This window comes from Vipera ursinii (assembly GCF_947247035.1).
Source record: "Vipera ursinii genome assembly, chromosome: 2".
In the NCBI taxonomy this organism is placed as follows: domain Eukaryota; kingdom Metazoa; phylum Chordata; class Lepidosauria; order Squamata; family Viperidae; genus Vipera; species Vipera ursinii.
In genome coordinates, this window is record NC_139513.1 from 280,204,002 (window position 1) to 280,226,866 (window position 22,865).

General features: G+C 37.5%; 1 protein-coding gene across 2 annotated transcripts in view; it reads right to left on the reverse strand.

Moving 5' to 3' along the window:
• The window catches only part of WDR7 (WD repeat domain 7), a 238,868-nt gene that overhangs the window by 165,824 nt on the left and 50,179 nt on the right, over positions 1 to 22,865 (reverse strand). The window contains exons 17-19 of one of the 2 annotated variants that reach the window (XM_083354766.1): positions 21,886 to 21,975; positions 16,472 to 16,590; positions 13,732 to 13,855 (exon numbers count right to left, since the gene is read on the reverse strand). In XM_083354766.1, coding sequence (XP_083210892.1) covers positions 13,732 to 13,855; positions 16,472 to 16,590; positions 21,886 to 21,975 — 333 coding nt within the window. The remainder of the gene's footprint in view (positions 1 to 13,731; positions 13,856 to 16,471; positions 16,591 to 21,885; positions 21,976 to 22,865) is intronic. The other variant, XM_083354765.1, reaches the window with a different exon arrangement.

The window sequence follows — 22,865 nt, forward strand, 5'->3', positions numbered from 1 at the left end:
TTAAGTCTAAATTTATTTTATTTATTTATTTATTTTATTTAATTTATATACCGCCCTTCTCCCGAAGGACTCAGGGCGGTGTACAGGGCAATGCAATAAAATACAATGTACAAAAATTAAAAATATTAAATGCTACAGCCCTATCCAATAAAATTAATACAAAACTATAAAATACCCCTAAACCCATCAGACCAGGCCGGCTTGTTCAAATAAATGTGTTTTTAGGTCCCGTCGGAAGGAGCGAAGGTCGGGAGCCATCCGGAGCTCAACCGGCAGACGGTTCCAAAGGTCTGGCGCGCCCACAGAGAACGCCCTCCCCCTGGGGGCCGCCAGTCGACACTCTTTGACCGACAGCACCCTAAGGAGGCCCTCTCTGTGGGAGCGCACTGGACGAAGGGAAGTTGATGCCGGCAGCAGGTGCTCCCGTAAATCTAAATCTAAATCTAAATCTCTGAAACTCAGGCCTTGTCACACGCACTTTATCCAGTTGAATCTTCACGTACAGATGCAAAAATTCAACTAAAAGCACTTAAGGATTTTAAAGGTAGGAAGTTGAATTCCCTGTCTTTTACAGAGAGACAATTTCAAAGATGAAGAATCAGTAACTGAAATACTGAAAACCATCATGTACACAGTACTTAAAAGTCATTTTTTTTTCTGTGCATCTAACTGTGCACAGGACTGGAGCTTCCATCCAAAAATGAAGCATAATTGGAATAAACAGATAATAATTTAAATCTTCCAAATGCTGTTGAAAGAAAAATACATTTGTATCGATGAATTCTACAAGAGGGGTGTGCCTGTGTTTGTGGGTTATGGTAGAAGCAGTTGGCACATATATCTGAATAAATAAGAATGGGCTAATATTGAAAGATGCAAGACTTTCCGTGGTTTATTTTCAGACAGAAGGTTTATATTTATTGGAAACAGATTTCTGCACTGGCTGACCACTGCTGCCCCACACTCCATGCAATCCTTATGACAGACAGACTGCCTGCTTCACATTAATTCACTTCACACTATTTCTATCGATCCACAGTCGGTTCCCCAGTCTCTCTGCACACATTGCCTGTCTGGCTGCCTACATTCACATCAGCACATATACACAAAGGCCACAGAAAGATAACCTTTTGCTTTCCATTAAAGGCACAGTAGCCATTTTTTTTTCTATCTGCAGCAACATCAGACATATAAATATACCGGAGTTTCTATTACCTGCTGGACAAATCGAGTGCTCAAAGATTTCAAATACATTCCAATGTTGCTGTCTAAAAACAAAAACAAAAAACCAAAACCCATCGTTTTTCACATTTTAAGAAAAGATGTTACTATGGCCCCAAAAAGAGAGAAGAAGTAGTAACAGTGAATATTGTGCAGTTGAATGGAAGGGAAAAATTGGAACAATAAATGCACAGGAAAAAAAAAATCATCATGATATAGTATTGCTGTCTGAAGCATTAAGCTTACACAGATGAATCTGAATTGTCTATTTGCGTAAGAGCATTTTTTTCAGATTCATGTGCATCTAAAAGCTTAGCCAAATTCAATGCTTGATTTAATCAAAATATGATTGCGTGGTAATTGTAAAAATTGGTCATACAAAAACATATAAATGCTTGTATGTAAACATTATAAACATTAACATTAGAAGATCTTTTTGCAATGCTAATGGAATTTCTTCCCAAAGAAATAAGGAGAGAAATCATAACAATATAACAACTATAATCAAGTACTTATATACGTATATTCACCAACGAAAAGGTTGATGACACTAATGCTGGGGTTTAGGGGGTCCCAATAAATAGACTTGATATTCAAATTGAGTTTAGAACACATTGTTTGCATTCACAAAGCCACTGATTGTTCAATTAAGCCTGTCTTTCTGGGCCTGCACACAAATTCATTATAGATAGTTCTTGACTTACAAACATTTGTTTAATGATCATTTGAAGTTACAACGGCACTGGAAAAAGTGACCTATCACAGTTTTTCACACAAATGATCATTGCAGGAACTCCACGTTTACATGATCAAAATTTGGATGCTGGCTCATATTTATGATGGTTGCAGTGTCCCAAGGTCATGTGACCTGACAAAGTCAATGGGGAAGCAGATTCACTTAACAACCATGTTACTAACTTAACAACTGCAGTGATTCACTTAACAACTGTGGCAAGAAAGGTTATAAAATGGTACGAAGCTTACTTAACAATTGTCTTGCTTAGCAACAGAAATTTTAGGATCAGTTGTGGTCGTAAGTTGAGGACTATCTGTATTATGGCTAAATTTGCATAACCTGCTAGGCCAAGCTTCCCAATCTTGGGTCTTCTAGGGAAGCATGAAAATATGAATTCTCAGCAATACCCTTGCTATGTGGGAAATTTCAAGAGCTGACATGTTTGTGTCTAAAGGATATGTAAGATGGGAAAGGCTATGATGAGTTAAAATCTGCCTGGCGAAATTGTGGACAAGTTCACAATGCCAGATGTTATGAAACCAGGGCATATTTTAGAATACTGTTCCCAATCCCTGACTAAGGTAAATCTAATGAATCAATACTTGAATTTGAATTAAGGCTCACTGAAATATTTCGCTCAACTTTCAGAAATGACCAAATCAGGCAGAAGGCAGAGTCTTTGCTAGGTTAATTGCCCAGTGAGAGAAAATCCCGTGTTTCTGAGGCTGCCAACAATTTGATATTTTTCTGTTTATTTGCAAACTGAGCAATAGTAAAAAGTTCCAGGAAAAAATAAATATATCGTAGATTAAGCATGCAATTTTAAGGAAGCAAATATTAGGCCTATCAATGTACACTATAGAGGATGTTGTCACAAATGTGGCTGCAACATTAAGGCCAGGGGGATAATGAAACGGGCAGAAAGCTAAGGAACCCCTACCTAATATTAACCCTTTACAGTATGCCTAACCCAGGGGTCAGCAACCTGAAACAGTGAAAGAGCCACTCGGAACCGGTTCCCTCACAAAAGGAAAAACTGGGAGCCGCAAAAAAATGTGTGTACATGCGCGCATGCGCAGAACAGGGTTTGACTGAAGAGTGGAGCCAAGGCAAGATATGCACCTACCCTGCATATTTGAATTGATTGGTTGACCTTTTTTAGTCCCACTTTTTTTTTTTTTGGACTGCACATGGCAGAGGACTGGGAGCCGTAGGAGATGGCTGAAAGAGTTGCATGTGACTCCCAAGCCGCGGGTTGCAGACCTGTGGCCTAACCCGATCTAGAATCCAGACTGCCAAGAAGGCTCTATTTCTCTCAATAGTAGTGATTTTTCTTTTGTAAAAAATATGAACAACTATCAAAAACAACTGAAACAATAGAGCTTTCATCTCTCAGACAAAACAAGATTATGTTAGATGGAAATCTTGAAGGTGGGAAATTTAAAAATCAAGAATCAAGAAACTAAAAGCTTCACAGAACTTCACGGATGAAAGCTATAAAATTATTAGGCATTTGAATGATCTATCCTGGCGAACACTTTCATTTTAGTATACAGGGGACCTTAACACGATATACCACGAAGATGTATATATTCAGGAACAGCAATGAGTTTCATGAGGACTGACCCCACCATTACTGCTTTCACAATGATTTTGATTGTCAATTAATATCTTGCATTTAAATTATTTATGAAAATTATTTTTTTTTAAAAAATTGTGTCGTATCTAGTGTAAAATGGCATTGATATGTTCACTGGACCAACAAAGGTGGATGAGGATGCAGGGAAATTCATGTTTTGTTTTGTTTTGTCTTGCTTTGTTTTGTTCTAAACAAAAGGTCTGTGCCTTATAAGAAATATCAAAATCTTGACAGATTTTTTTTCTAGTGTGACAAAGGATTTTAAGCAATCTTATTTCTTGGCTGGTTTTTGTTTTTGTTTTTCCAATGTCAAAGCTGGAAAATATTGCTGACCCATGATCTAGTGATAACAGTGTTCATTTCTTTTCAGTTTTCGTATTTAAGTGTGACTTTTCTTTTTTAATACATTTGATTTTTAATCTTTAGAAAAATGCACTATGGCAGCATATGACATTGCCACAAGTGAACATACAAAGGCAGAAAGCACAACAATCACACTTAGGAAATATACTTATAATTTAAATTTAATTTGGTTAGCCTGGAGGCATCTCATATTGGTTCATGTGGCTACATAGCTAATCGTACCCAAAGGTTACAAGTGTATTTATTTGCTCTTTTTAATTCTTTTTTTTAATACAAAAAAGTAAAGATGTGGTTCAGTTCCCTGAAGTTCAAGGTAATTTTACAGAAATGACTTTACACAATCAATGTGAATATTAATGAGGCAAGAGTAGAGCAGCTCTTCTGAAAAAAAGAAATCAAAAGAATTTTATAGGAGATCATTGACACACAGCACAAAGGCAACAGCCAAGGAAAATAATGGGGTGGGGTGGGGTGGTAGAACCCTACCAATAAAGATGAAATGTCCATTCTTCAAGCCACATCAGTTGTGTTAAAAGAAAGAAAGAAAAGAATTATGTAGAAACTCAATGCAACCTGTATTTGGCAAATTATATAATAGTAGAAACAGTAAATGTTGTCTTCCATACATTTCCATAGATTGAGAAAATAAAATAAAATAAAAACAAAACCACAATAACTCTCAAAAATATTAAAAGTACATCAGAAGATGCACAGGATATTGTTCCCGAGATATGACATTTACATAGTTTCTGATACTTTTCAAATGTTCTGATAGATTCAGTTAATTTTCTGATAAAAAACCAGTCCCCCAAAGGCTGTTGAACTAATGTCATGTAGGCCAAGTAAAAATTCAAGGCAAATAGCTGTTGATTTTCAGCCACTTCAAACATAATATATTTTGTGCACTAAACTCCATAACACATCAGAGTTTGGTATAAGATAGGAGGCTATATAAATGTTTTTTTAAAAAATAAATAAAATATTGAAGAATGAAAATTTTGGGTTGCAACTACAATGCACATAACAATTGTTGTAAGGCTCAGGTCTATGTATGATAATCACTTTGGTTTTCAATCAAAATAGCCAACAAAAGCTTAATAATAACAATAATAATAACAATAGCAGAAGTCTGCAAAACCATTTGATGTGTATCTTTTCCTTTATCTTTTGCTTATTATAAGAACACGGGGAAATGTGTATCTTGAATGTGTATTTCCAGGACAGCCCATCTGGTTCTACTATTCATCTTTCATTCAGGTCATAATCCTCTCAATGCTTCATCACAGCAGGCTATATAAAAAGTTAAAAGGGACGTCTACAATTACACAGAGTTTTAACTTCAACGTTCAGGAATTAATTTGATTACAAATACAGCTTTAACCATCTGCTTAGCAATGTATTGCAGAGGTCTAATAGAGCGTGAATATTCCCAAATAGAAAGGAAAAAAACTATTCAAGTGATTGGAAAGGAAAGTTTAAAAATAGATGTTAGCACCACACAAATACTTAACAAAAAAAAATGAAAATATGATTAAATGAAGAGTTAATCTGGGAGATTTGCCTTCCCAGAACTACTGAATCATTTAAAAAGAAATTAAGCAAAAAGATAGGGAGATGACTACAAGGTTCTTCCGACTTAGGGAGGTGCGATTGGTACAGTATAGACTAGCAATAGTGGGACACAGTGGCTCAGTGGGTTAGGACACTGAGCTTGTCGATCAGATGGTCGGCAGTTTGGCGGGTCGAATCCCGAGTCCTGCGTAACAGAGTGAGCGCCTGTTACTCGTCCCAGCTTCTGCCAACCTAGCAGTTCGAAAGCACGTAAAAAATGCAAGTAGAAAAATAGGGATCACTACGGTGGGAAGGTAACAGCGTTCCGTGGCGCCTCTGGCATCTAGTCATGCCGGCCACATGACCAGGGAGACGTCGTCGGAGAAGCGCTGGCTCTTCGGTTTTGAAACGGAGATGAGCACCGGCCCCTAGAGTTGGAAACGACTAGCACGCATGTGCGGGGGAACCTTTACCTTTACCTTTAGACTAGCAATCTGACTTCTAGTCTTCCCTTAGATATGGAAGCCAAGTGGATGACTTTGCATCAATTATTTTCACTTAGAAGAACGTATCTCATAATGCTGCTCTTGTGGGCAAATAGGAGGAGGGAACACTATGCATGACACCTTGAGCTTTACAGAATAAAGGAAACATACAAATCTAATAAAGAAAGAAAAGTTTTAGAGGTACTGCTGAATCACAACAGTGAAAGGAGCAGCCAAAAATAAAGAATAAACTTTTCAAATGGAAAAAATCAAACTTATAAACAAATGTTGTCACTATAAATCCTGGGCAGCTCTTTCGAATGCTGACTTATTTCTTAACTCAGCATCTCAAAAATATTTTGTGACCGTAGACCATTTAATCAAAAATTGGAAAATATGAAGACCACTCAATTAATTTTTCCCTACTTTTTATCTTTAGAGCATGGGAGTTCAAATTCTTTGGAGAATAAGATGAATGATTATAATTGTATTTGGGTAATTACCCATCCTCTCCATTATTAAGTCTTCTCAGCCTACAGTTTGCATCAAAAACCTAATTCAAAATTATGTATGATATCAAAGGAACTGACTGGCAGTGAATATAGGAGAACAGAATTGCAGGTGGCAAGGGGACTCTGGACTGATTATCTAATTGATGATAAATATAGAGAGGCAGGGGCTGAGATCATGAATAGGTATCAACCAGTGAAGTTAAGGTGACTGTAGACTACCACCAGGTATATTTGAAACAGCTAACTTCTTTCATCATTTGATCCTGGAGCACTGGGGAACTACCAGAAGACTGGAAGAGAGCTCATGTAGTTCCCATCTTCAAAAAAAGGGAAAAAAATAGATCCAGGAAACTACAGACCTATCAGCCTGACCTCAATACCTGGGAAGAGTCTGGAAAAGATAATCAAACAACAAATCAGCGAACACCTTGATGCAAACAAAGTCATCACTAAAAGCCAACATGGGTTTGTCAAAAACAGATCATGCCAGAAAAATCTTATTGCATTCTTTGACCAAGTGACAAAATTAGTGGACTAGAGGAATGCTGTAGATATAATTTACTTGGACTTCAGTAAGGCATTTGATGCTGGGAAAGGTTGAGGGCAAGAGAAGAAGGGGACGATAGAGAATGAGGTGGCTGGATGGAGTCACTGAAGCAGTAGGCATGAGCCTAAATGGACTCCAGAAGATAGTAGGGGACAGGAAGGCCTGGAGGAACGTTTTTCATGGGGTCGTGATGGGTCAGACACGACTTCACAACTAACAACAACAACACAACAACAACAAAGGCATTTGATAAAGTAGATCACAACCTACTACTTGATAAGATAGAAAAAATATGGGTTAGATAGCATCACCACCAGATGGATTCGTAGCTGGCTGACAAGCCGTACTCAGCATGTGATCCTCAATGGAATGCATCTATATTGAAGGAAGTGTGTAGTGGGGTGCCCTAGGGCTCTGTTCTGGGCCCAGTGCTCTTCAACATCTTCATCAACGATTTGGATGAGTGGATAGATGGGGAACTCATCAAATTTGCAGATGACACCAAGCTGGCAGGAATAGCCATTACTCCAGAAGATAGGCTTAAGATACAGGAGGATCTGGACAGACTCAAACACTAGGCGCTATCTAACAAAATGAAATTCAATGGTGAAAAAACTAAGGTTCTACATTTAGGCAGGAAAAATCAAAATGCACAGGTAAAGTATAGGAGGTACCTTGCTCAATAGTAGTAACTGTGAGAGGGATCTCGGAGTCCTAGTGGACAATCACTTCAATATGAGCCAGCAGTGTGGTGCCGCTGCCAAAAAAGCCAACACAGTGCTAGGCTGCATTAACAGAGGGATAGAATCAAGATCAAGTGAAGTACTAATACCACTTTACAATGCCTTGGTAAGGCCACACCTGGAATACTGCATCCAGTTTTGGTCACCACGATGTAAAAAAGATGTCGAGACTCTAGAAAGAGTACAGAGAAGAGCAACAAAGATGATTGGGGGACTGGAGGCTAAAACATATAGGGAACGGTTGCTGGAATTGGGTATGTGTAATTTAACGAAGAGAAGGGTGAGGGGTGACATGATAGCAGTGTTCCAAGATCTCAGGGGCTGCCACAAAGAAGAGGGAGTCAAGCTATTCTCCAAAGTACCTGAAAGCAGGACAAGAAGCAATGGGTGGAAACTAATCAAGGAGAGAAGCAACCTAGAACTAAGGAGAAACTTCCTGACAGTTAGAACAATTAACCAGTGGAACAACCTGCCTCCAGAAGTGGTGAATGCTCCAACACTGGAAGTTTTTAAGAAGAGACTGGCCAGCCAATTTGTATGAAATGGTATAGGGTTTCTTGCCTGAGCAGTGGGTTGGACTAGATGACCTCCAAGGTCCCTTCCATCTTCTTCTTCTTCTTCTTCTTCTTCTTCTTCTTCTTCTTCTTCTTCTTCTTCTTCTTCTTCTTCTTCTTCTTCTTCTTCTTCATCATCATTATTATTTATTATTATTATTATTATTATTATTATTATTATTATTATTATTATTATTATTATATTATTATTATTATTATTATTATTATTATTATTATTATTATTCATTTGCCATGCTGTTTGTGCCAGCTAGACGTTCAATGAAACAAACATCTGAACAGGCATAAGATTCACTTTCTTGTTCTATATAAAATAATTACCATACATGCACATCACTGTTATTTGGTTTCAAATTTACATAATGCTAAAGACTTTCTCAGCAAGGCCAGTTGCAATTTCCTCTGAAGGCATCCTGAACTTTCTGGGTTTACATCTTGCTCCCTCTCTCTTTATATATTAGTAGTTACATCCTTTCTACAGCATTAGAACATAAATTCAAAAGTGTTCCATGAGTGACTCTTGAGAGACTACATTCCTATAATGGCACAGCAGAGATGGCTGACAGAAGACAAGTTGCTCATGGCTATACCATGGACAAAACGGGACGTCTTTCCAGTCTCGTTGTCATATGTTGAGAGTTCAGTTGAGAACCCAACTGAGTCCCTTTATAGCCCTTTTGCAACATATTGTAACATGCTTCAATACACATGCTCTGGTGTGCCACAGCTATTACAGGAGGCTGTTTAGCAGGCAGGATGATGTAGGGGGGGGGAAACCTCTGCAAATCAATCAAAATCAAGGCTTTCTAGAAAGAATCATAAAGTGCTTGTTCAGGAATGAAAAGATGACAAACTGCTCTGAAACAGTGGCATGAAACACAGAAATTATAGTGTGTGATGTCATGCATCTTTACCAGTGTATTACATCAATAACAGTTGATGCATAATTCTTTTTCATACATTTATGGTTTAAAAAAAGACAGTTTTGATCTAATTAAGGAAGTAATTAAAAGAATAATCATCATATATAATAGTGTTTTTAGGAAATTAATGTGTCAAAGAAAGACACATTAGAGAAGTTTGATGAGGAGACTATATAATTACCACAATAAATGTGAAATAAATAGGAGAGGGAGGGAGGGAGGAAGGAAACAGATAAATATTCAAAATGGCATCAATAAAAAAACTCAAATACAATCTCTGTTCCTGCATTCAAATGTCCATGATCTATGCATCAATAGGCTGTATGCTGCAACCGAGATATTTGTTTAGTTTTTAATGATTTTATATGGAATTTTATACTTAGATAATGGACAAGTTCATTTCTTGGGTGCTTGCCACATCCACAGCTCTATGAATGAATAGTAAGCCAAGCCACAACCATTTTGTGAGGTTTCCATGGCCCATTTTATGGAAAGTTCCAAAATTAAAAACTTAAGACAGTGACAGTCCACACTGTCACTAGAACATTAGAATATTTGTGATACAATCCACACTATAAAAGGTAAACAGGTACCACCACCTCATAACTACTAAAATAACATTTGTGCAGGACTTAGTGACGATATATATCTACAAGATCACCTGTTCCAAGTGTCCATCTATTCAGAGCCAACAGAAAAGGCATGTTACAGGTTCCTTCTATCAGGATCTACCCTAAGACAATTTCTTATTCTCTATCAGTGTTTCTCAACCTTGGCAACTTTAAACCATGTAGACGCCAACTCCCAACATGCTAATTGGGGGTTGGCTCAAAATTCTTGAAAATTCTGGCTTAAAGTTGCCAAGATGGAGAAACACTGCTCTTTATATACATGCATGAGGTGGAGAGGAGAAGTGGGTTTCACATACAGAGAGGTACTGAACATTCCGACCTCAAAATGGGCAAATCTGAGTTCTGGCAGTTATCTGATGTCCCAAAAAAGCATTCAGAAAATATTCCTGGACATCTGGAATTCATCCATTTCATGGTTGGCCCATTTCTGAAACACTTCTTTTGGGGTCAGAATAATCCCTCTGATCTGTAGTCTAAATTGCAGGTGTTCTATGAAGGAAGATTTAATATACATATTGTAATGTGAATCCCTGTTTAATGGTATCCTCATTTCTATCATTCAAACACTAGATGGTTATTTTATATAGTTCAAATGACAGAACTGGAAGGACGCTATTTATAAATTGCAATTAAAATTCTGCACAATATTTATTAAATCTGTAAGCTTGAGTTCTAAACCAGCTATAAAAATACTTTGGAAAACTGAAACTTCTTACTGACAAGGGATATTCCTAGAAGAGTTTAAGTAAACTGGTTTTGAAGAGCATGCATCTGGATTAATCAGCACTGAAATTGTTGATGGCACCTTAGGGCTAATGATATTAGTGAGCATTATAGTAATAAATGGGTGATATTAGTTGTTCTGAATGGTATGGTATTGATTTGTGCCATTCATCTTCTTCTGATTTGCCGAAGAACTGAGCTTTTTATAATGCTAATGGAAATTAAGAGCTTTACAAACACAGCACATGAATACATGAACATATCCTAGCAACCAACCACTTAGGAAGCACTGGAATATAAATATACATATATTCATTCCATGATTAGTTTGGGGTCAAACCATGTGAAGGCTCGTACCTCTCTCTCTCTCTTCCCCCCTCCTCTGTGTGTGTGTGTGTGTCTCTCTCTCTCTCTCTGTATTTATATACTTTATGCTGGTCCTATAAATACACTCTTTAGGCTGCTAACACAATTAAAGCAGTTTTAAAATGCCTATAATAAAATAAGTAACATAAAGACAGCAGTATGAATTTACACAGTTTGTCAGTGCTGCTAACAGCGAATGTTATTGCTTGACAAGAGATGAAGAAGTAGCCATTTCATATGTTAAACTTGTGTATTGCTTTAAGAGATTGAGTTTAAGGTTGGGAGGGGGGATGAGTAGGATTGCACCTTCAAGGCCATCTCTAACTAAAGAAGATAAGAGCTTGGCGGGTTTTCTAACGGAAGGGAAACTGATTCTTTAAATTAATTGGGGAATATGATTAATGACAAAATTAGAAAGGTGGAGAATTGTGTTTTAATATATTGTGCAAGGGGCGGAGATTTCAGATTCCAGCTTCCTTCGAGCAAGCATTTGCCGGTGTATTAGGCTAATAAAGGACTTTTAATTTAAACAATGCCTCAGAGTCACTTGAAAAGCCCATACGTCAGAAACGTGACACAGTTCTTTCCGCAAAACTGTCATATTGCAGCCCTCCATGCTTTACCACAAATGCTCACGACTGTTGCATTCTGCCTTCATCTGGATTTTTCAACTCAATATGGCTTGAAAGCAAAACAATGCAGTTTAAGAATTTACCAAATTACATCCTATCCCCACAACGTTGTTATTAATTAGGAAGAATGGGGGGATAAAAACTGTCTATTTTCAAGTAGATGATCTTGTAAATAGAGCATCTCCAAAACATGTTCGTTTCATCAAAAATGTCCATTTCAAAAAGACAATCTTGACATGTGAAAGGATTATCTAGCCTAACTATTAAAATGGCTGTCTTCTGCTTCATGAAACAATGGTTAATTTGGTATAGAGTGTTTTCTTCCAGTTTTATTAATGATATCTTGCGGCTAATAATGTAGGGCTAGTCTTAAACTGTTTATGGGTTCAGAAGCTGGTTTCTTTTTACAGCATAGTTAAGATCAGCTACCATTTTCCAGACATAATATAAATTGTAAAATCAAATGGAAATTACAACTTTTACTCTCCATCTTCTAACTGCATCAGAGAAGGTAAAAACATATGCCTGAAGCTCAAGGTGACTCTTTCCTATCATGGACGGGTTATCATGGTAGCTGATGCAGCCAGCCTTTGCATTAAACCGAATACCAAGGAATACTGAGGGTATTTTGAGAACAGCTCAGAATGATGCTATATAAATCTACATTATATAAGTCATTTAGACTTAACAAGATCATGAGACATCTTTCAAAGAAAAATCAATTCAAATTTAACACATAAAGCAGTCTGGACAAAAGGAAATTAAACAAATTCCAACCAAGCAAAAAAAAGGGACAAGATAAATTAACTGAAACGGCCTCATAGAAGTATTACTTTATGAGTTTTAAGTTTTGAGGTAGATGAAGGTTTCACACTCAAGGTTAATTCATAAAGTTAACTTAATTCAAAATAAATGAGAGACGTAGCCATGGAATTGCCATTGGGGTGCTAGTCAATCTGATCTCAATTTGCAATCTTTTCCACCTCTAAACTGACAGAGAGCGAAGGAAAAGATGATCTTATCTATACAAAGAACACTCCATGTCTAAAAGGATAATTGAGATAGGAAGCTCCAAGAGCAAAGCACATTCTTGCAAAGGAAGCCAAGAGTACAAAGGTTTGTTAGAAAAGCAGTCTCGGCACTTCAGGAAAGCACATGTCACAAAACACAAGTTGTATTTGCATACACTGTATTCTTGAATAAAGGCCAATAAATAAAATGCCTGTTAGATACATATTAAAAAGTACAGAACATTATACTTATCTGAATAGTTTCAGTACACTCATTGAAGACTTAATATGGAAACGAGAATGGGCAGTTTTGAAAGCTGTTAGAATATTCTTAAAAGAGATTCTGAAATATGCTATGTAAAACTTTGGTTTCATTGGTCATTGAATGGGAATATTGTTGAATGTGAAAATCCATGAAATCTAAATATACACAATTAATACAAATGATATTTAACATGCGTTGCATCAGCTTACTTCTTTTGTACAATTATGTAATTATGCAGATAACAGGAATTGATATGTCAGTTATGTGGATGGTTTCCAAAAAGGAGAGAAATAGCCTTTTCTGTTATTTGGGAGCAAAATCCAAAATACATTTTTGTTCATTGTGTCTGTGGTTTCCTGAACTGAAGTTTTCATATATAGAGTTTTATGGATCTCTTTTAGTATACTAAGTTTAAATTGGTATTATTGCTTTCTTGAAATATTGCTGAATTTTGCATAATCCAAGAGACACAATAGTTTTTTAAAATGTATACATTTAAAGAAATTTTCAGTGTCTTTTTTAGAGGATGTTGGATCATAAGAAGTATCTGTATTTTAAAATATTGTTTTGACCACACACACACACACACACAAATGCTATTTCCCAAATAAATATTTCCAGAACTGCCTTTAAAAGGTATTTTGGAATCATTCCATTTAAAACATTCCTGACCTTTCCTCACCTTTTTGCATTATCGTGACCTATTAATTCTGAAGTTCAATTAAACCGCATATATTCAGAAATGGCCCTTCTGTTTTGCTATTACTTTACGTCCCACAGCAACTAACAAACAAGTGCAGAAAATGCTCACGTGATATAACACTGTCCATGTACTGGGGTAAATAAGGAGCCCAGGTATCGATGGCTTCCTTCCTGCCAGCCTGCTCAATTCTCCTCAGCTCTGCTAACAGTAAGGCTTGTGCAGCTTCTCTTACCTGAAAATCCAAACAGAATAGGCATTGGTTCAATTACAGTACTGAAATAATTGTAGAAAAAAGATGCGACACAGGGAGGCAATTAAAAAAAAAACACATTAATGGTAACTAACCAGAGGGAGTCTAGCAGCACTTTTCCAGATGTACAAAGTATGAGCTGTTCATGCCTTTTAAGGACGTTGGTGGGGTGAAAAGGGTGTTACCAGAGTTCTGACTTTTGTTTTGTTTTTGTAGACACAGCTCTACAAAGCTGCCACAAAGGAGGAGGGGGGTCAAATTATCCCCCAAAGCATCAGAGGGCAGGACAAGAAACAATGGTTAGAAACTGACCAAAGAGAGAAGCAACCTGGAATTAAGGAGAAAGTTCCTAACAGTGAGGGCAATTAACCAGTGGAACAGCTTGCCACCAGAAATCGTGGGTGCTCCATCACTGGTGGTTTTTAAGAAGAGACTGGACAGTCACTTGTCTAAGATGGTATAGGTCAGGGGTCGGCAACCTCGGCTCTTTTATGACTCGTGGACTTCAACTCCCAGAATTCCTGAGCCAGCATAGCTGGCTCAGGAATTCTGGGAGTTGAAGTCCACGAGTCATAAAAGAGCCGAGGTTGCCGATCCCTGGTATAGGTTCTCTTGCCTGAGTGGGGGGCTGGACTAGAAGACCTCCAGGGTCCCTTCCAGCTCTATTCTATTCTATTCTATTCTATTCTATTCTATTCTATTCTATTCTATTCTATTCTATTCTATTCTATTCTATTCTATTCTATTCTATTCTATTCTATTCTATTCTCCAATAGCAATAGAACTTAGACTTATACACAGCTTCATAGTGCTTTACAGCCCTGTCTAAGCAATTTACAGTCAGGCTATTGCCTTCAACAATCTGGGTCCTCATTTTATCGACCTCAGAAGGATGGAAGCCTGAATCAACCTTGAGCTGGTCAGGATCGAACTGCTGGCAGTCGGCAGAGTTAGCTTGCAATACTGCATTCTAACCACTGCGCCACCACGGTTCTAACTAACAATTAACTAGCAACTAACCTGAGAGCAAAGCTATGCTGTATTTGATAAGATACCTAAAAGAAAAAGATTCGTCATAAATTTGAACACTGGAGGAATAGGACATTTTGCTACTCCCCTGATATGGTTGAGATGTTGAGGGAAGAACCACATTGACACAGAAGACCAACACTTTTTTTAATAGTAAAAATACTTCTCTATATTATGCTGCCATTTTAACCTATGGGACATGATAGCAAGAATAACCAAAAGGGTTTTTTTTTTTGGGGGGGGGAAATAATCAGGACTACACATTTACATTGAGATCGGCTTTTGACGAAGGATTTCCTAAGATTCTCCCAAGCCAATTTCTCCGATAAGTGGAGACAGAGAGACAAATTTCCTACTCCACACAGACCTGGATTTCACCATCACTATACAACGTCAGCAATAGTTTTTTCAATTAAGCTGAGAAGCCAACTCAACCCCCTACTGTAAATGTCACAGATTGGCTCCTCATATATTTCTTTTAAAGCTGCACAATCAACATTTTTTCCCTTTCTTCTTTTTTGCCATAACAGCACAGATGTAATGTCAAGGCCAGATAGTCATTGATCAAAAATAGGGGACGCCAACTCCATTTGCCAGCTAGGGAAGTTACTCAGCACTTTCAGCCTAGAAACTGGCCTAAAATAGAATGTCTTTTAAAGCTAAGTCTAGCATTTGAAAACAGCCAAATCCTTCTTACAAACGCGAATCTAATTTTTTCCCCCAATGATTTCTCTTTGTCACCATTAGGTGCTTAAATGTTTAAAAATATTTCGCAGAGGGGGAAAAAAAATCTGAATTAAAAGCAACATAGAGAAGAATATTTTTAGCCCAGGATTGAAATGAGGGATACTTGGTGTTCTCGGAGCTCAGTTGTTTTCTTGCAGACGTTTCATTACCAAACTAGGCAATGTCATCAGTGCACTGATGATGCTACCTACTTTGGATAATGAAACATCTAAAAGAAAACAACCAAACTCAGAGAGCATCAATGACCCTTAAAGGCAACATTCCGTGCATGTACAATCAGACCAATTTCCTGCATAGCGATATAAAGTGTTCTGTTCTCTGCAGATGCTTCTCCTCCTTCCATCTTACTTTTAAAATTAAGTGTAGTATCAAAAAGTATTAAAAATAAATTTGCAGCTTTACTGAACTGCTGATGCATGAACAGTAAACTAGCTGTGGCTTAATTCGAATATTGGAAGCTATGTGTAGTTTATGGAAACAGGACCTTTAGGTATTGAGTAAAACTTTCACATGTTTTGATGGAACAACGGTGACATCCAGTGGCTGGAGAGAAAAAAAATCCACTGTGCCTTCCTGTTCCCTGAAATCTATCTTCCCATTTAACCAGAATATACTGTTGTCACACAAGGATGTTAACTCTCCATTTTACAAAACTGACCCGCAAATTGAATTGCATATACCTATATATATAAATCCAATCTTTAAACCAGAATTATAGTACACTTTTCTTGGAACAATATATCCAGTGTAAAAATAGTATTCCCTGTGCTGGCCAAGAGATTCATTTTTCCCTAACTGCCATCTTCAATAAAAAAACTGTACCTCCAAGCATCGATCTTGCCATCTACGAGCCAACATTTCAAGGAGAGGCGGTCTAAATTGATCCAGGCCCAACAGGTCAGGGAGCATAACACAATGCATAGCAGCAAGCTGGCTCCATCCTGTTAAGACACAGGCAAAACACAACAATCACAATCGCAGAGGTAGTGGAAAACCACTATATTTACTAGCAACCATAACAACATTGGTCTATCAAGAACCTGCAATGGGTAGTCCGAATACAAGAAATACTTTTCAGAATAAATAAGGCTGAAGTTGCACTAAATGAGAAAGCTAAAAGCAACGTATCACCGCAAATGAATAAATAGTAATCTTTCTAATCATTAAGGGAATCAGTTAATTGAAGTACATATATAATGCACTGTTGCTCACTTTTATTGGGGTATAGATAAGATAGATAAGACAAACTTTATTGTCAGTTTTACTGTGAGCATGTTGGCCCACATTAAAAATAAAATTCTGTTGCCTGCTCTCAAAAGAAAATATATATCTATATCTATATATACATACACATATACACCTACAATGATACATATATATAAATATTAATAGTGCTTATCTTTGCTTACCTGGCACGAATTACTGCTACTTACTTCTACTGAAGTTTAGATTAAAAACCTTTCAGAAAGAGCAACTTCCAATTTCACTCAATAAATAGATTATTCTAATAATCTTTCCAAAATTGTACATTTGCATTTTGTTTTTAAGCCACTATCTTATTGTTGAGATAAAGTGGTGCATGAAGAAATCAGCAGCATACTTTTTTATTTTTTTTTCCATTCTCCTTACCCCATTCCTACCGGAGATCGGGATCTGTAGCCCTGTCAAAATCTAACCTCAGATGCCACTGCTATAAAAAGATTGAACCTAGATCCAAAGATGCACTTCCATCTGAGAAAAGCTTTTGCAGCTCAAAGACACCATGAATAGAAATGTAAAAAAATGAAAACTGTAACCATTACATTCTCTCCCTCTCACATGCTCTCTCTCTCTCTCCACACACAAACACAAACACACAGACACAGACGCACGCACACACACACACAGAGAGAGAGAGAGAGAGAGAGAGAGAGAGAGAGAGAGAGAAATTTGCTAAGATGGGAGGCTATATTTAATAAATAAATAAATAAATGAGTGAGTGAGTGAGTGGGTTTAAAAATCTTTTTGTTTAGTGGGGATTTTGAAGAAGGGTTGGCATAGAAAAAATATATATTATAAAATGTAATTCTCCAGTAATTTCTGATTAATTTTGAGAACTTATAAATGGATGCAGCTCACTTTCTCGTCTCCTCACACAAATGAAAACAACTGTTGATACAATAGGGTAGGGGTGACCAACCTTGGCAACTTTTAGACTTTTGGACATCAACTCTCAAAATGTCTCACCTAGCATGGGTGGCTGAGGAATTCTGGGAGTTGGAGTCCAGAGGTCTTAAAGTTGTCAAAGTTGGGCACCCCTGGTATAGAGTATTAGGACAGGATATCTAAATCTATGAAGTGGGTTTGCTGCTTAAAAACAAGAATGAATTATATGGCAACAATTATAAATGGGGACATGGGGTGAACATTCAAAACTATTTTCTTCCACTGATAGTTCTCCAGTACCTACAGGATCCAAGTGATCATAAAGTGAATCGATAAGAAAATAGGAAAAAGAAAAACAGTGACAAACTATCCCAAATCTGTCTATGAGGTGGACCTAACAATATTTACTCACAGTGAAGAATTGCCACTGTTGAAAATATCAATTTGTCTCAACTGACTAGCATAAGACTAATGCTAAAACAAGAGGTCTCCTTTCCCCCTTAAAAAAATCAGGGTTTCAATCAATGAACTACTTTTCCATCTTCAGATGGAACTTGATTAGCAAGGCAATACACAAACACAATGACTGCAATTCTATCCTGCACCTGCACCTGCACAGATTACCTGCGCAGTTATCAGGAAATGAAATATTTTTGTAGAGGGTGTTGGGGATTAATGTTAGGGGCAGAAAGAGGTTCCATTAAAGGTGAAGATTGAGTTTTATAGATACATGCCCTCTAAATTCTCTTCCTGATACATTCTACATCTCAGAGAAAGGTAGCTTTCTCATGATTTTAAATCCTTAGTTCTATGAACCCACAAAGATAAGAGCAATGAAGAATCTTTGTAGATCAGGAATGTGCTAGATCACTTTATGTACTCATACTTTTAGCTCTCAACAATATGGCTAAAAGATACTTCCAGATATTGTCTAAGTCACTTTTTCTTCCCTCTCTAAAATTCCTTTATACATTCAGGACTGCTAGTCTGAAATTATGATAAAAGATAAGAAATCAGTCTTTTCAGTATCTTGAAAAGGGTTGCTGTTGTGGTGAAAACAGAAGGCAGGAGTACCTGCCTTAACTTTTGTAGATAAAAAAGGAGGTATAAAATAATAGCTGGATAAAAATGCCAAATCCACTCTACACTGTGTGATGCACCATAATAACAAATAAATAAAATAGACTATAATATAAATCTATTTAGTGGAAATTTATGAGCAGGATTATAGGCAATTATGTAATAGAAATTAAACAATACACAGCATACCCTAAGTATAACTGTACACTAGCTATTAAATCTATAAGACAAAGACATATACTGCTACATTCAATGTTTAAATAAACCATTAAAAGTGTAAGTTCAGTGCTGGTTATCATATCCAACAATCCATTATTTTTTGAAACAGGAATTGATTTCACAATAAATTTACTGCTGTGCCAATATACGGGAGTCTAGATGTTGTACTATTTTTATTCATAGTTTTAAAAAACTGAAACTCCAGCATCTTTTCATTCCAAGAAAAGATAGGATCAGGTTGACCAGAAGTATAAACACAAAGCCAGATCTAATTTCCCCATCTCAGTAAGTAAGAGAAATCAGCAGGGAAGGCCAAAGTTAGAAGATATCTGAAGGGTGAGTTGTATGGTCCAGCTTCAGTGGCTGGAGCTCTGACTGGGTGACCCTTTTGGAGAAGGTCTGGATGGCAAAGGAAGGAAAGAGAGTCCCAAAGTTCCTTTCCTAAAAGGCAACTGGATTTTCTTGGATTTTTCCTTGAAAATGTTTTGCTTCTCGTCTAAGAACCTTCTTCAGTTTGGGACAAGCATGACCTGAATGACTGAGGATCTCCACAGAAGGAAGGAAACAGTCACTGCTGCCATCCTTCTGCTTTCAGGAGCTGAAGAAGAAGGATGCAGAAGGAACAGAGCAGTTTTCACCACAAGGGGAGGTGCAAGATAAAGCCATGTTGTGGCATTGTCCCAGGGACCTGGTTGCTGCTGCTGTCTACCTATGAACCTGAGTCATGAGGCGCTTGCATTATGTTTGGTTAACCTCTACTACTCCTCTGAGAGGAGTCAGGAGGAGAAGCAAAGGGGGTTATTTTCCCCTCTTTACATCTTGACAACTTGGATTTGAGGGAAGGGGGCATCCGTGAAAGAGTGGAAAAAAGTGAAAAGAGAGAAATGAAAAAAAAAGACTGAAAAGGGGGGGGGAGGGAGGGAGGGAGGAAGGAAGGAAGGAAGGAAGGAAGGAAGGAAGGAAAGAAGGAAGGAAGGAAGGAAGGAAGGAAGGAAGGAAGGAAGGAAGGAAGGAAGGAAGGAAGTCAAACAATCTTTTCTCAGCCTTGACCCATGTCATTGTTAAAGGGATCCTGATGTGACTTGGAGATTTTCTGTGGAAGAGGGAAATAAGGTCCCTTTGAGGAAGAACGTAGGAAGTGTTTCTTTGGGGGCCATCAGAGCTAAGCATAGACAAGCAATGAGCTGTGTCAATCTTAGCTGTGAAAGGACAGGGGGTGGGGGTGGGAAGAGAGAGCGAGCAATTCTATGCTTGTTCTGAAAAACTGAAGCTTCTGTTTGAAAAACTTCTGTCTATAGCAGACCATCTGCTCTTCTGATGGTGTATCACTTGACCAGACTTGGGCTGTTGAGTTGCAACTGTGCAACATTTGTAGGGCTACAGATTATAGATTGACATTTAATTATTAAGTGAAATGAACTACTGCTCATGCAATACTTGTAATTATTTAAATTTGAAAACCCTGGCTTAGACATTTGAGTAAACTCTATCCTAGTAAAACTGAGAGATGTTACCCCCAAACTATAAGGGTGTCCATTCAACTCTACTTCATGACAGGTTCTGTAATTATTCCAGAGGGCGACTGGACTGCTCTGATTAGAGGAAAGCTTGAATCTAACAGTAGCTTAACTAAATCATTCTTGGCGTGACAAGAAAGTGATAAATATAATATGGCCCTAAATTGTAAAACCCATCTTTATTATTTGGTAAAATGATTGTATTCTGAATAAGAATAATTTACATAAATAACTGAAAATCAGTCAATACACCAGATTGAGATAAAGACACAGGATGCTGCATGTCTCCCTATAACAGCATGTCTCAGCCTTATCAATCTTAAGATGTATGGACTTCAACAACCAGAATTCCCCAGGCAGTATGAATTCTGGGAGTTGGTCTACACATCTTAAGATTGATAAGGTTGAGACACGCTGTTATAGGGTGACATGCAGCATCCTGTTTCTTTATCTCCATTTCAGTCTTCCAAATCTGTTCTGGGAGGTAGGTATTCCTTAAAATCCATTCCACTGGGAGACAGACACAATTGGAAGCAATCTACATGCCAACACATACACACATACAGTGTGTGTTTTACAAATCATTTAAAACCAGTACACCTTCTTTTCGAATCAATTTTATTCCACTAATCCTGACAAAGTGAAGTTTTTATCTGTTGAAACATCACACTTTAAATTCTTATTTAATCAGTATATATTGGTTAAGTGTAACTCTGAAACAGACTTGCAGAATGCAAAGGTTTTTTTTACTATGCCATATCATCAATCAAACCTAGAAATTTTCTTTAAAATATTATGGTCTCTGAACGTGGTTGTTTTCATGCAGATGTGTTTCATTACCCAACTAGGCAATGTCATCAGTGCCTCAGTTACCTAGTTTGATAATGAAACATCTGCAAGGTAACAACCTAGCTCAGAAAGCACCAAAAACCCACAGTTCAACCCTGATCTACAATATTCCCTTCCAGTGAAACTTTTAATATCTCTGCAATCTCATAATCTAATAATACCCAATGCTGCATTTTAAAAAGACATGATCGGCCTGCAAAGGCAGGGGGGGGGAAATGAATTAGTTTTAACAAACTAAATGAAGTATAAAGATTGCTAAGTAAATGAATGTATTAGTTTTAAATAAAAGTTGCTAAGTGAATTTAAATTGCTTGGAGAAAGCATCTGTTAAGAGAGGCATACAACACAACCAGAGAGCAAGTCAGACAAAAGAAGAAAAAGAAAAAGAAAAAAAAGGCAAAGTAGAAAGAACAGTGGTCAGAATACCTTCATTTACTAAGAAACAGGAATGTAAAGGAGGAGCAGGGCCAGAGCCAGAGTGATCAGCTTCAGTACTACCAGAAACGGCAGGAGCAACTTGAGCAGGAAAGAAGAAATAAAGAGGAAAATGAAGAGAGACATTTCCAGAAATGAAAACAAAACTGGTTAGTATTATTGAAGAACAGAGTAAAACCAAATCTCTACATTAACTGAAACACTATAAAAGAACCCTTTGGAGGAATGCATCCAGGAGAGAGAGAGAGAGAAAAAATAAGTCACTTATAAATTAGCTGGTTACTTGAGTGCCCCAGTATGTGATTCACAGACACAAGTCTGCCAGATCTGAATTCAGAGGTTGCAAGGGCATTTGCCCATAGACTCATCTAAGCTGTGGTTTGTTTAACAATGACTTATTGAGTAAACAATTGTATGGGTTAACTTCAGCCATCCATTAGGATGGGCACAAGGACGTCCCAAGGCATTTTGAGACTTCCAATCTGGTTTGGGGTTTTTTTTTGGGGGGGGAGCGGGGAGGGGAAATAGATTGCAGAGAACCCTTTCGTCCAAAATGGACAACAGTTGTCTGTTTTCCAACTATTCAAAGGGTTTGCGTTAAAAAAAATCAATAGATGTAGAACAAATCCTAGAACAGGTAGGAGATATAGGAGTATAGCCAGCCGTACCAACAGGCTGAAAACCAGCTTTTATCCGTGGGCTGTTAGGCTTTTGAATGGGATATAATTTCTGTGAACTTTTGCAGAATTGACTTGGGAGGCCGGTGTGTGGTGTAGCTGGTTCACATGGTGTGGTAGGATGGAGGGTTTGTTGTCACTGTGTGTTGGGGGGAGGGAGCACGGGGAGAGGCTCAGCTAATCTCAATGTACACATGTTGTACTTTGACAATAAAGGTTATTAATTATTATAATAAAAACTACTAAAGACAGGCAAATGAAGAGAGTAAAGACCCTTTGACCTCAAAAAGAAAA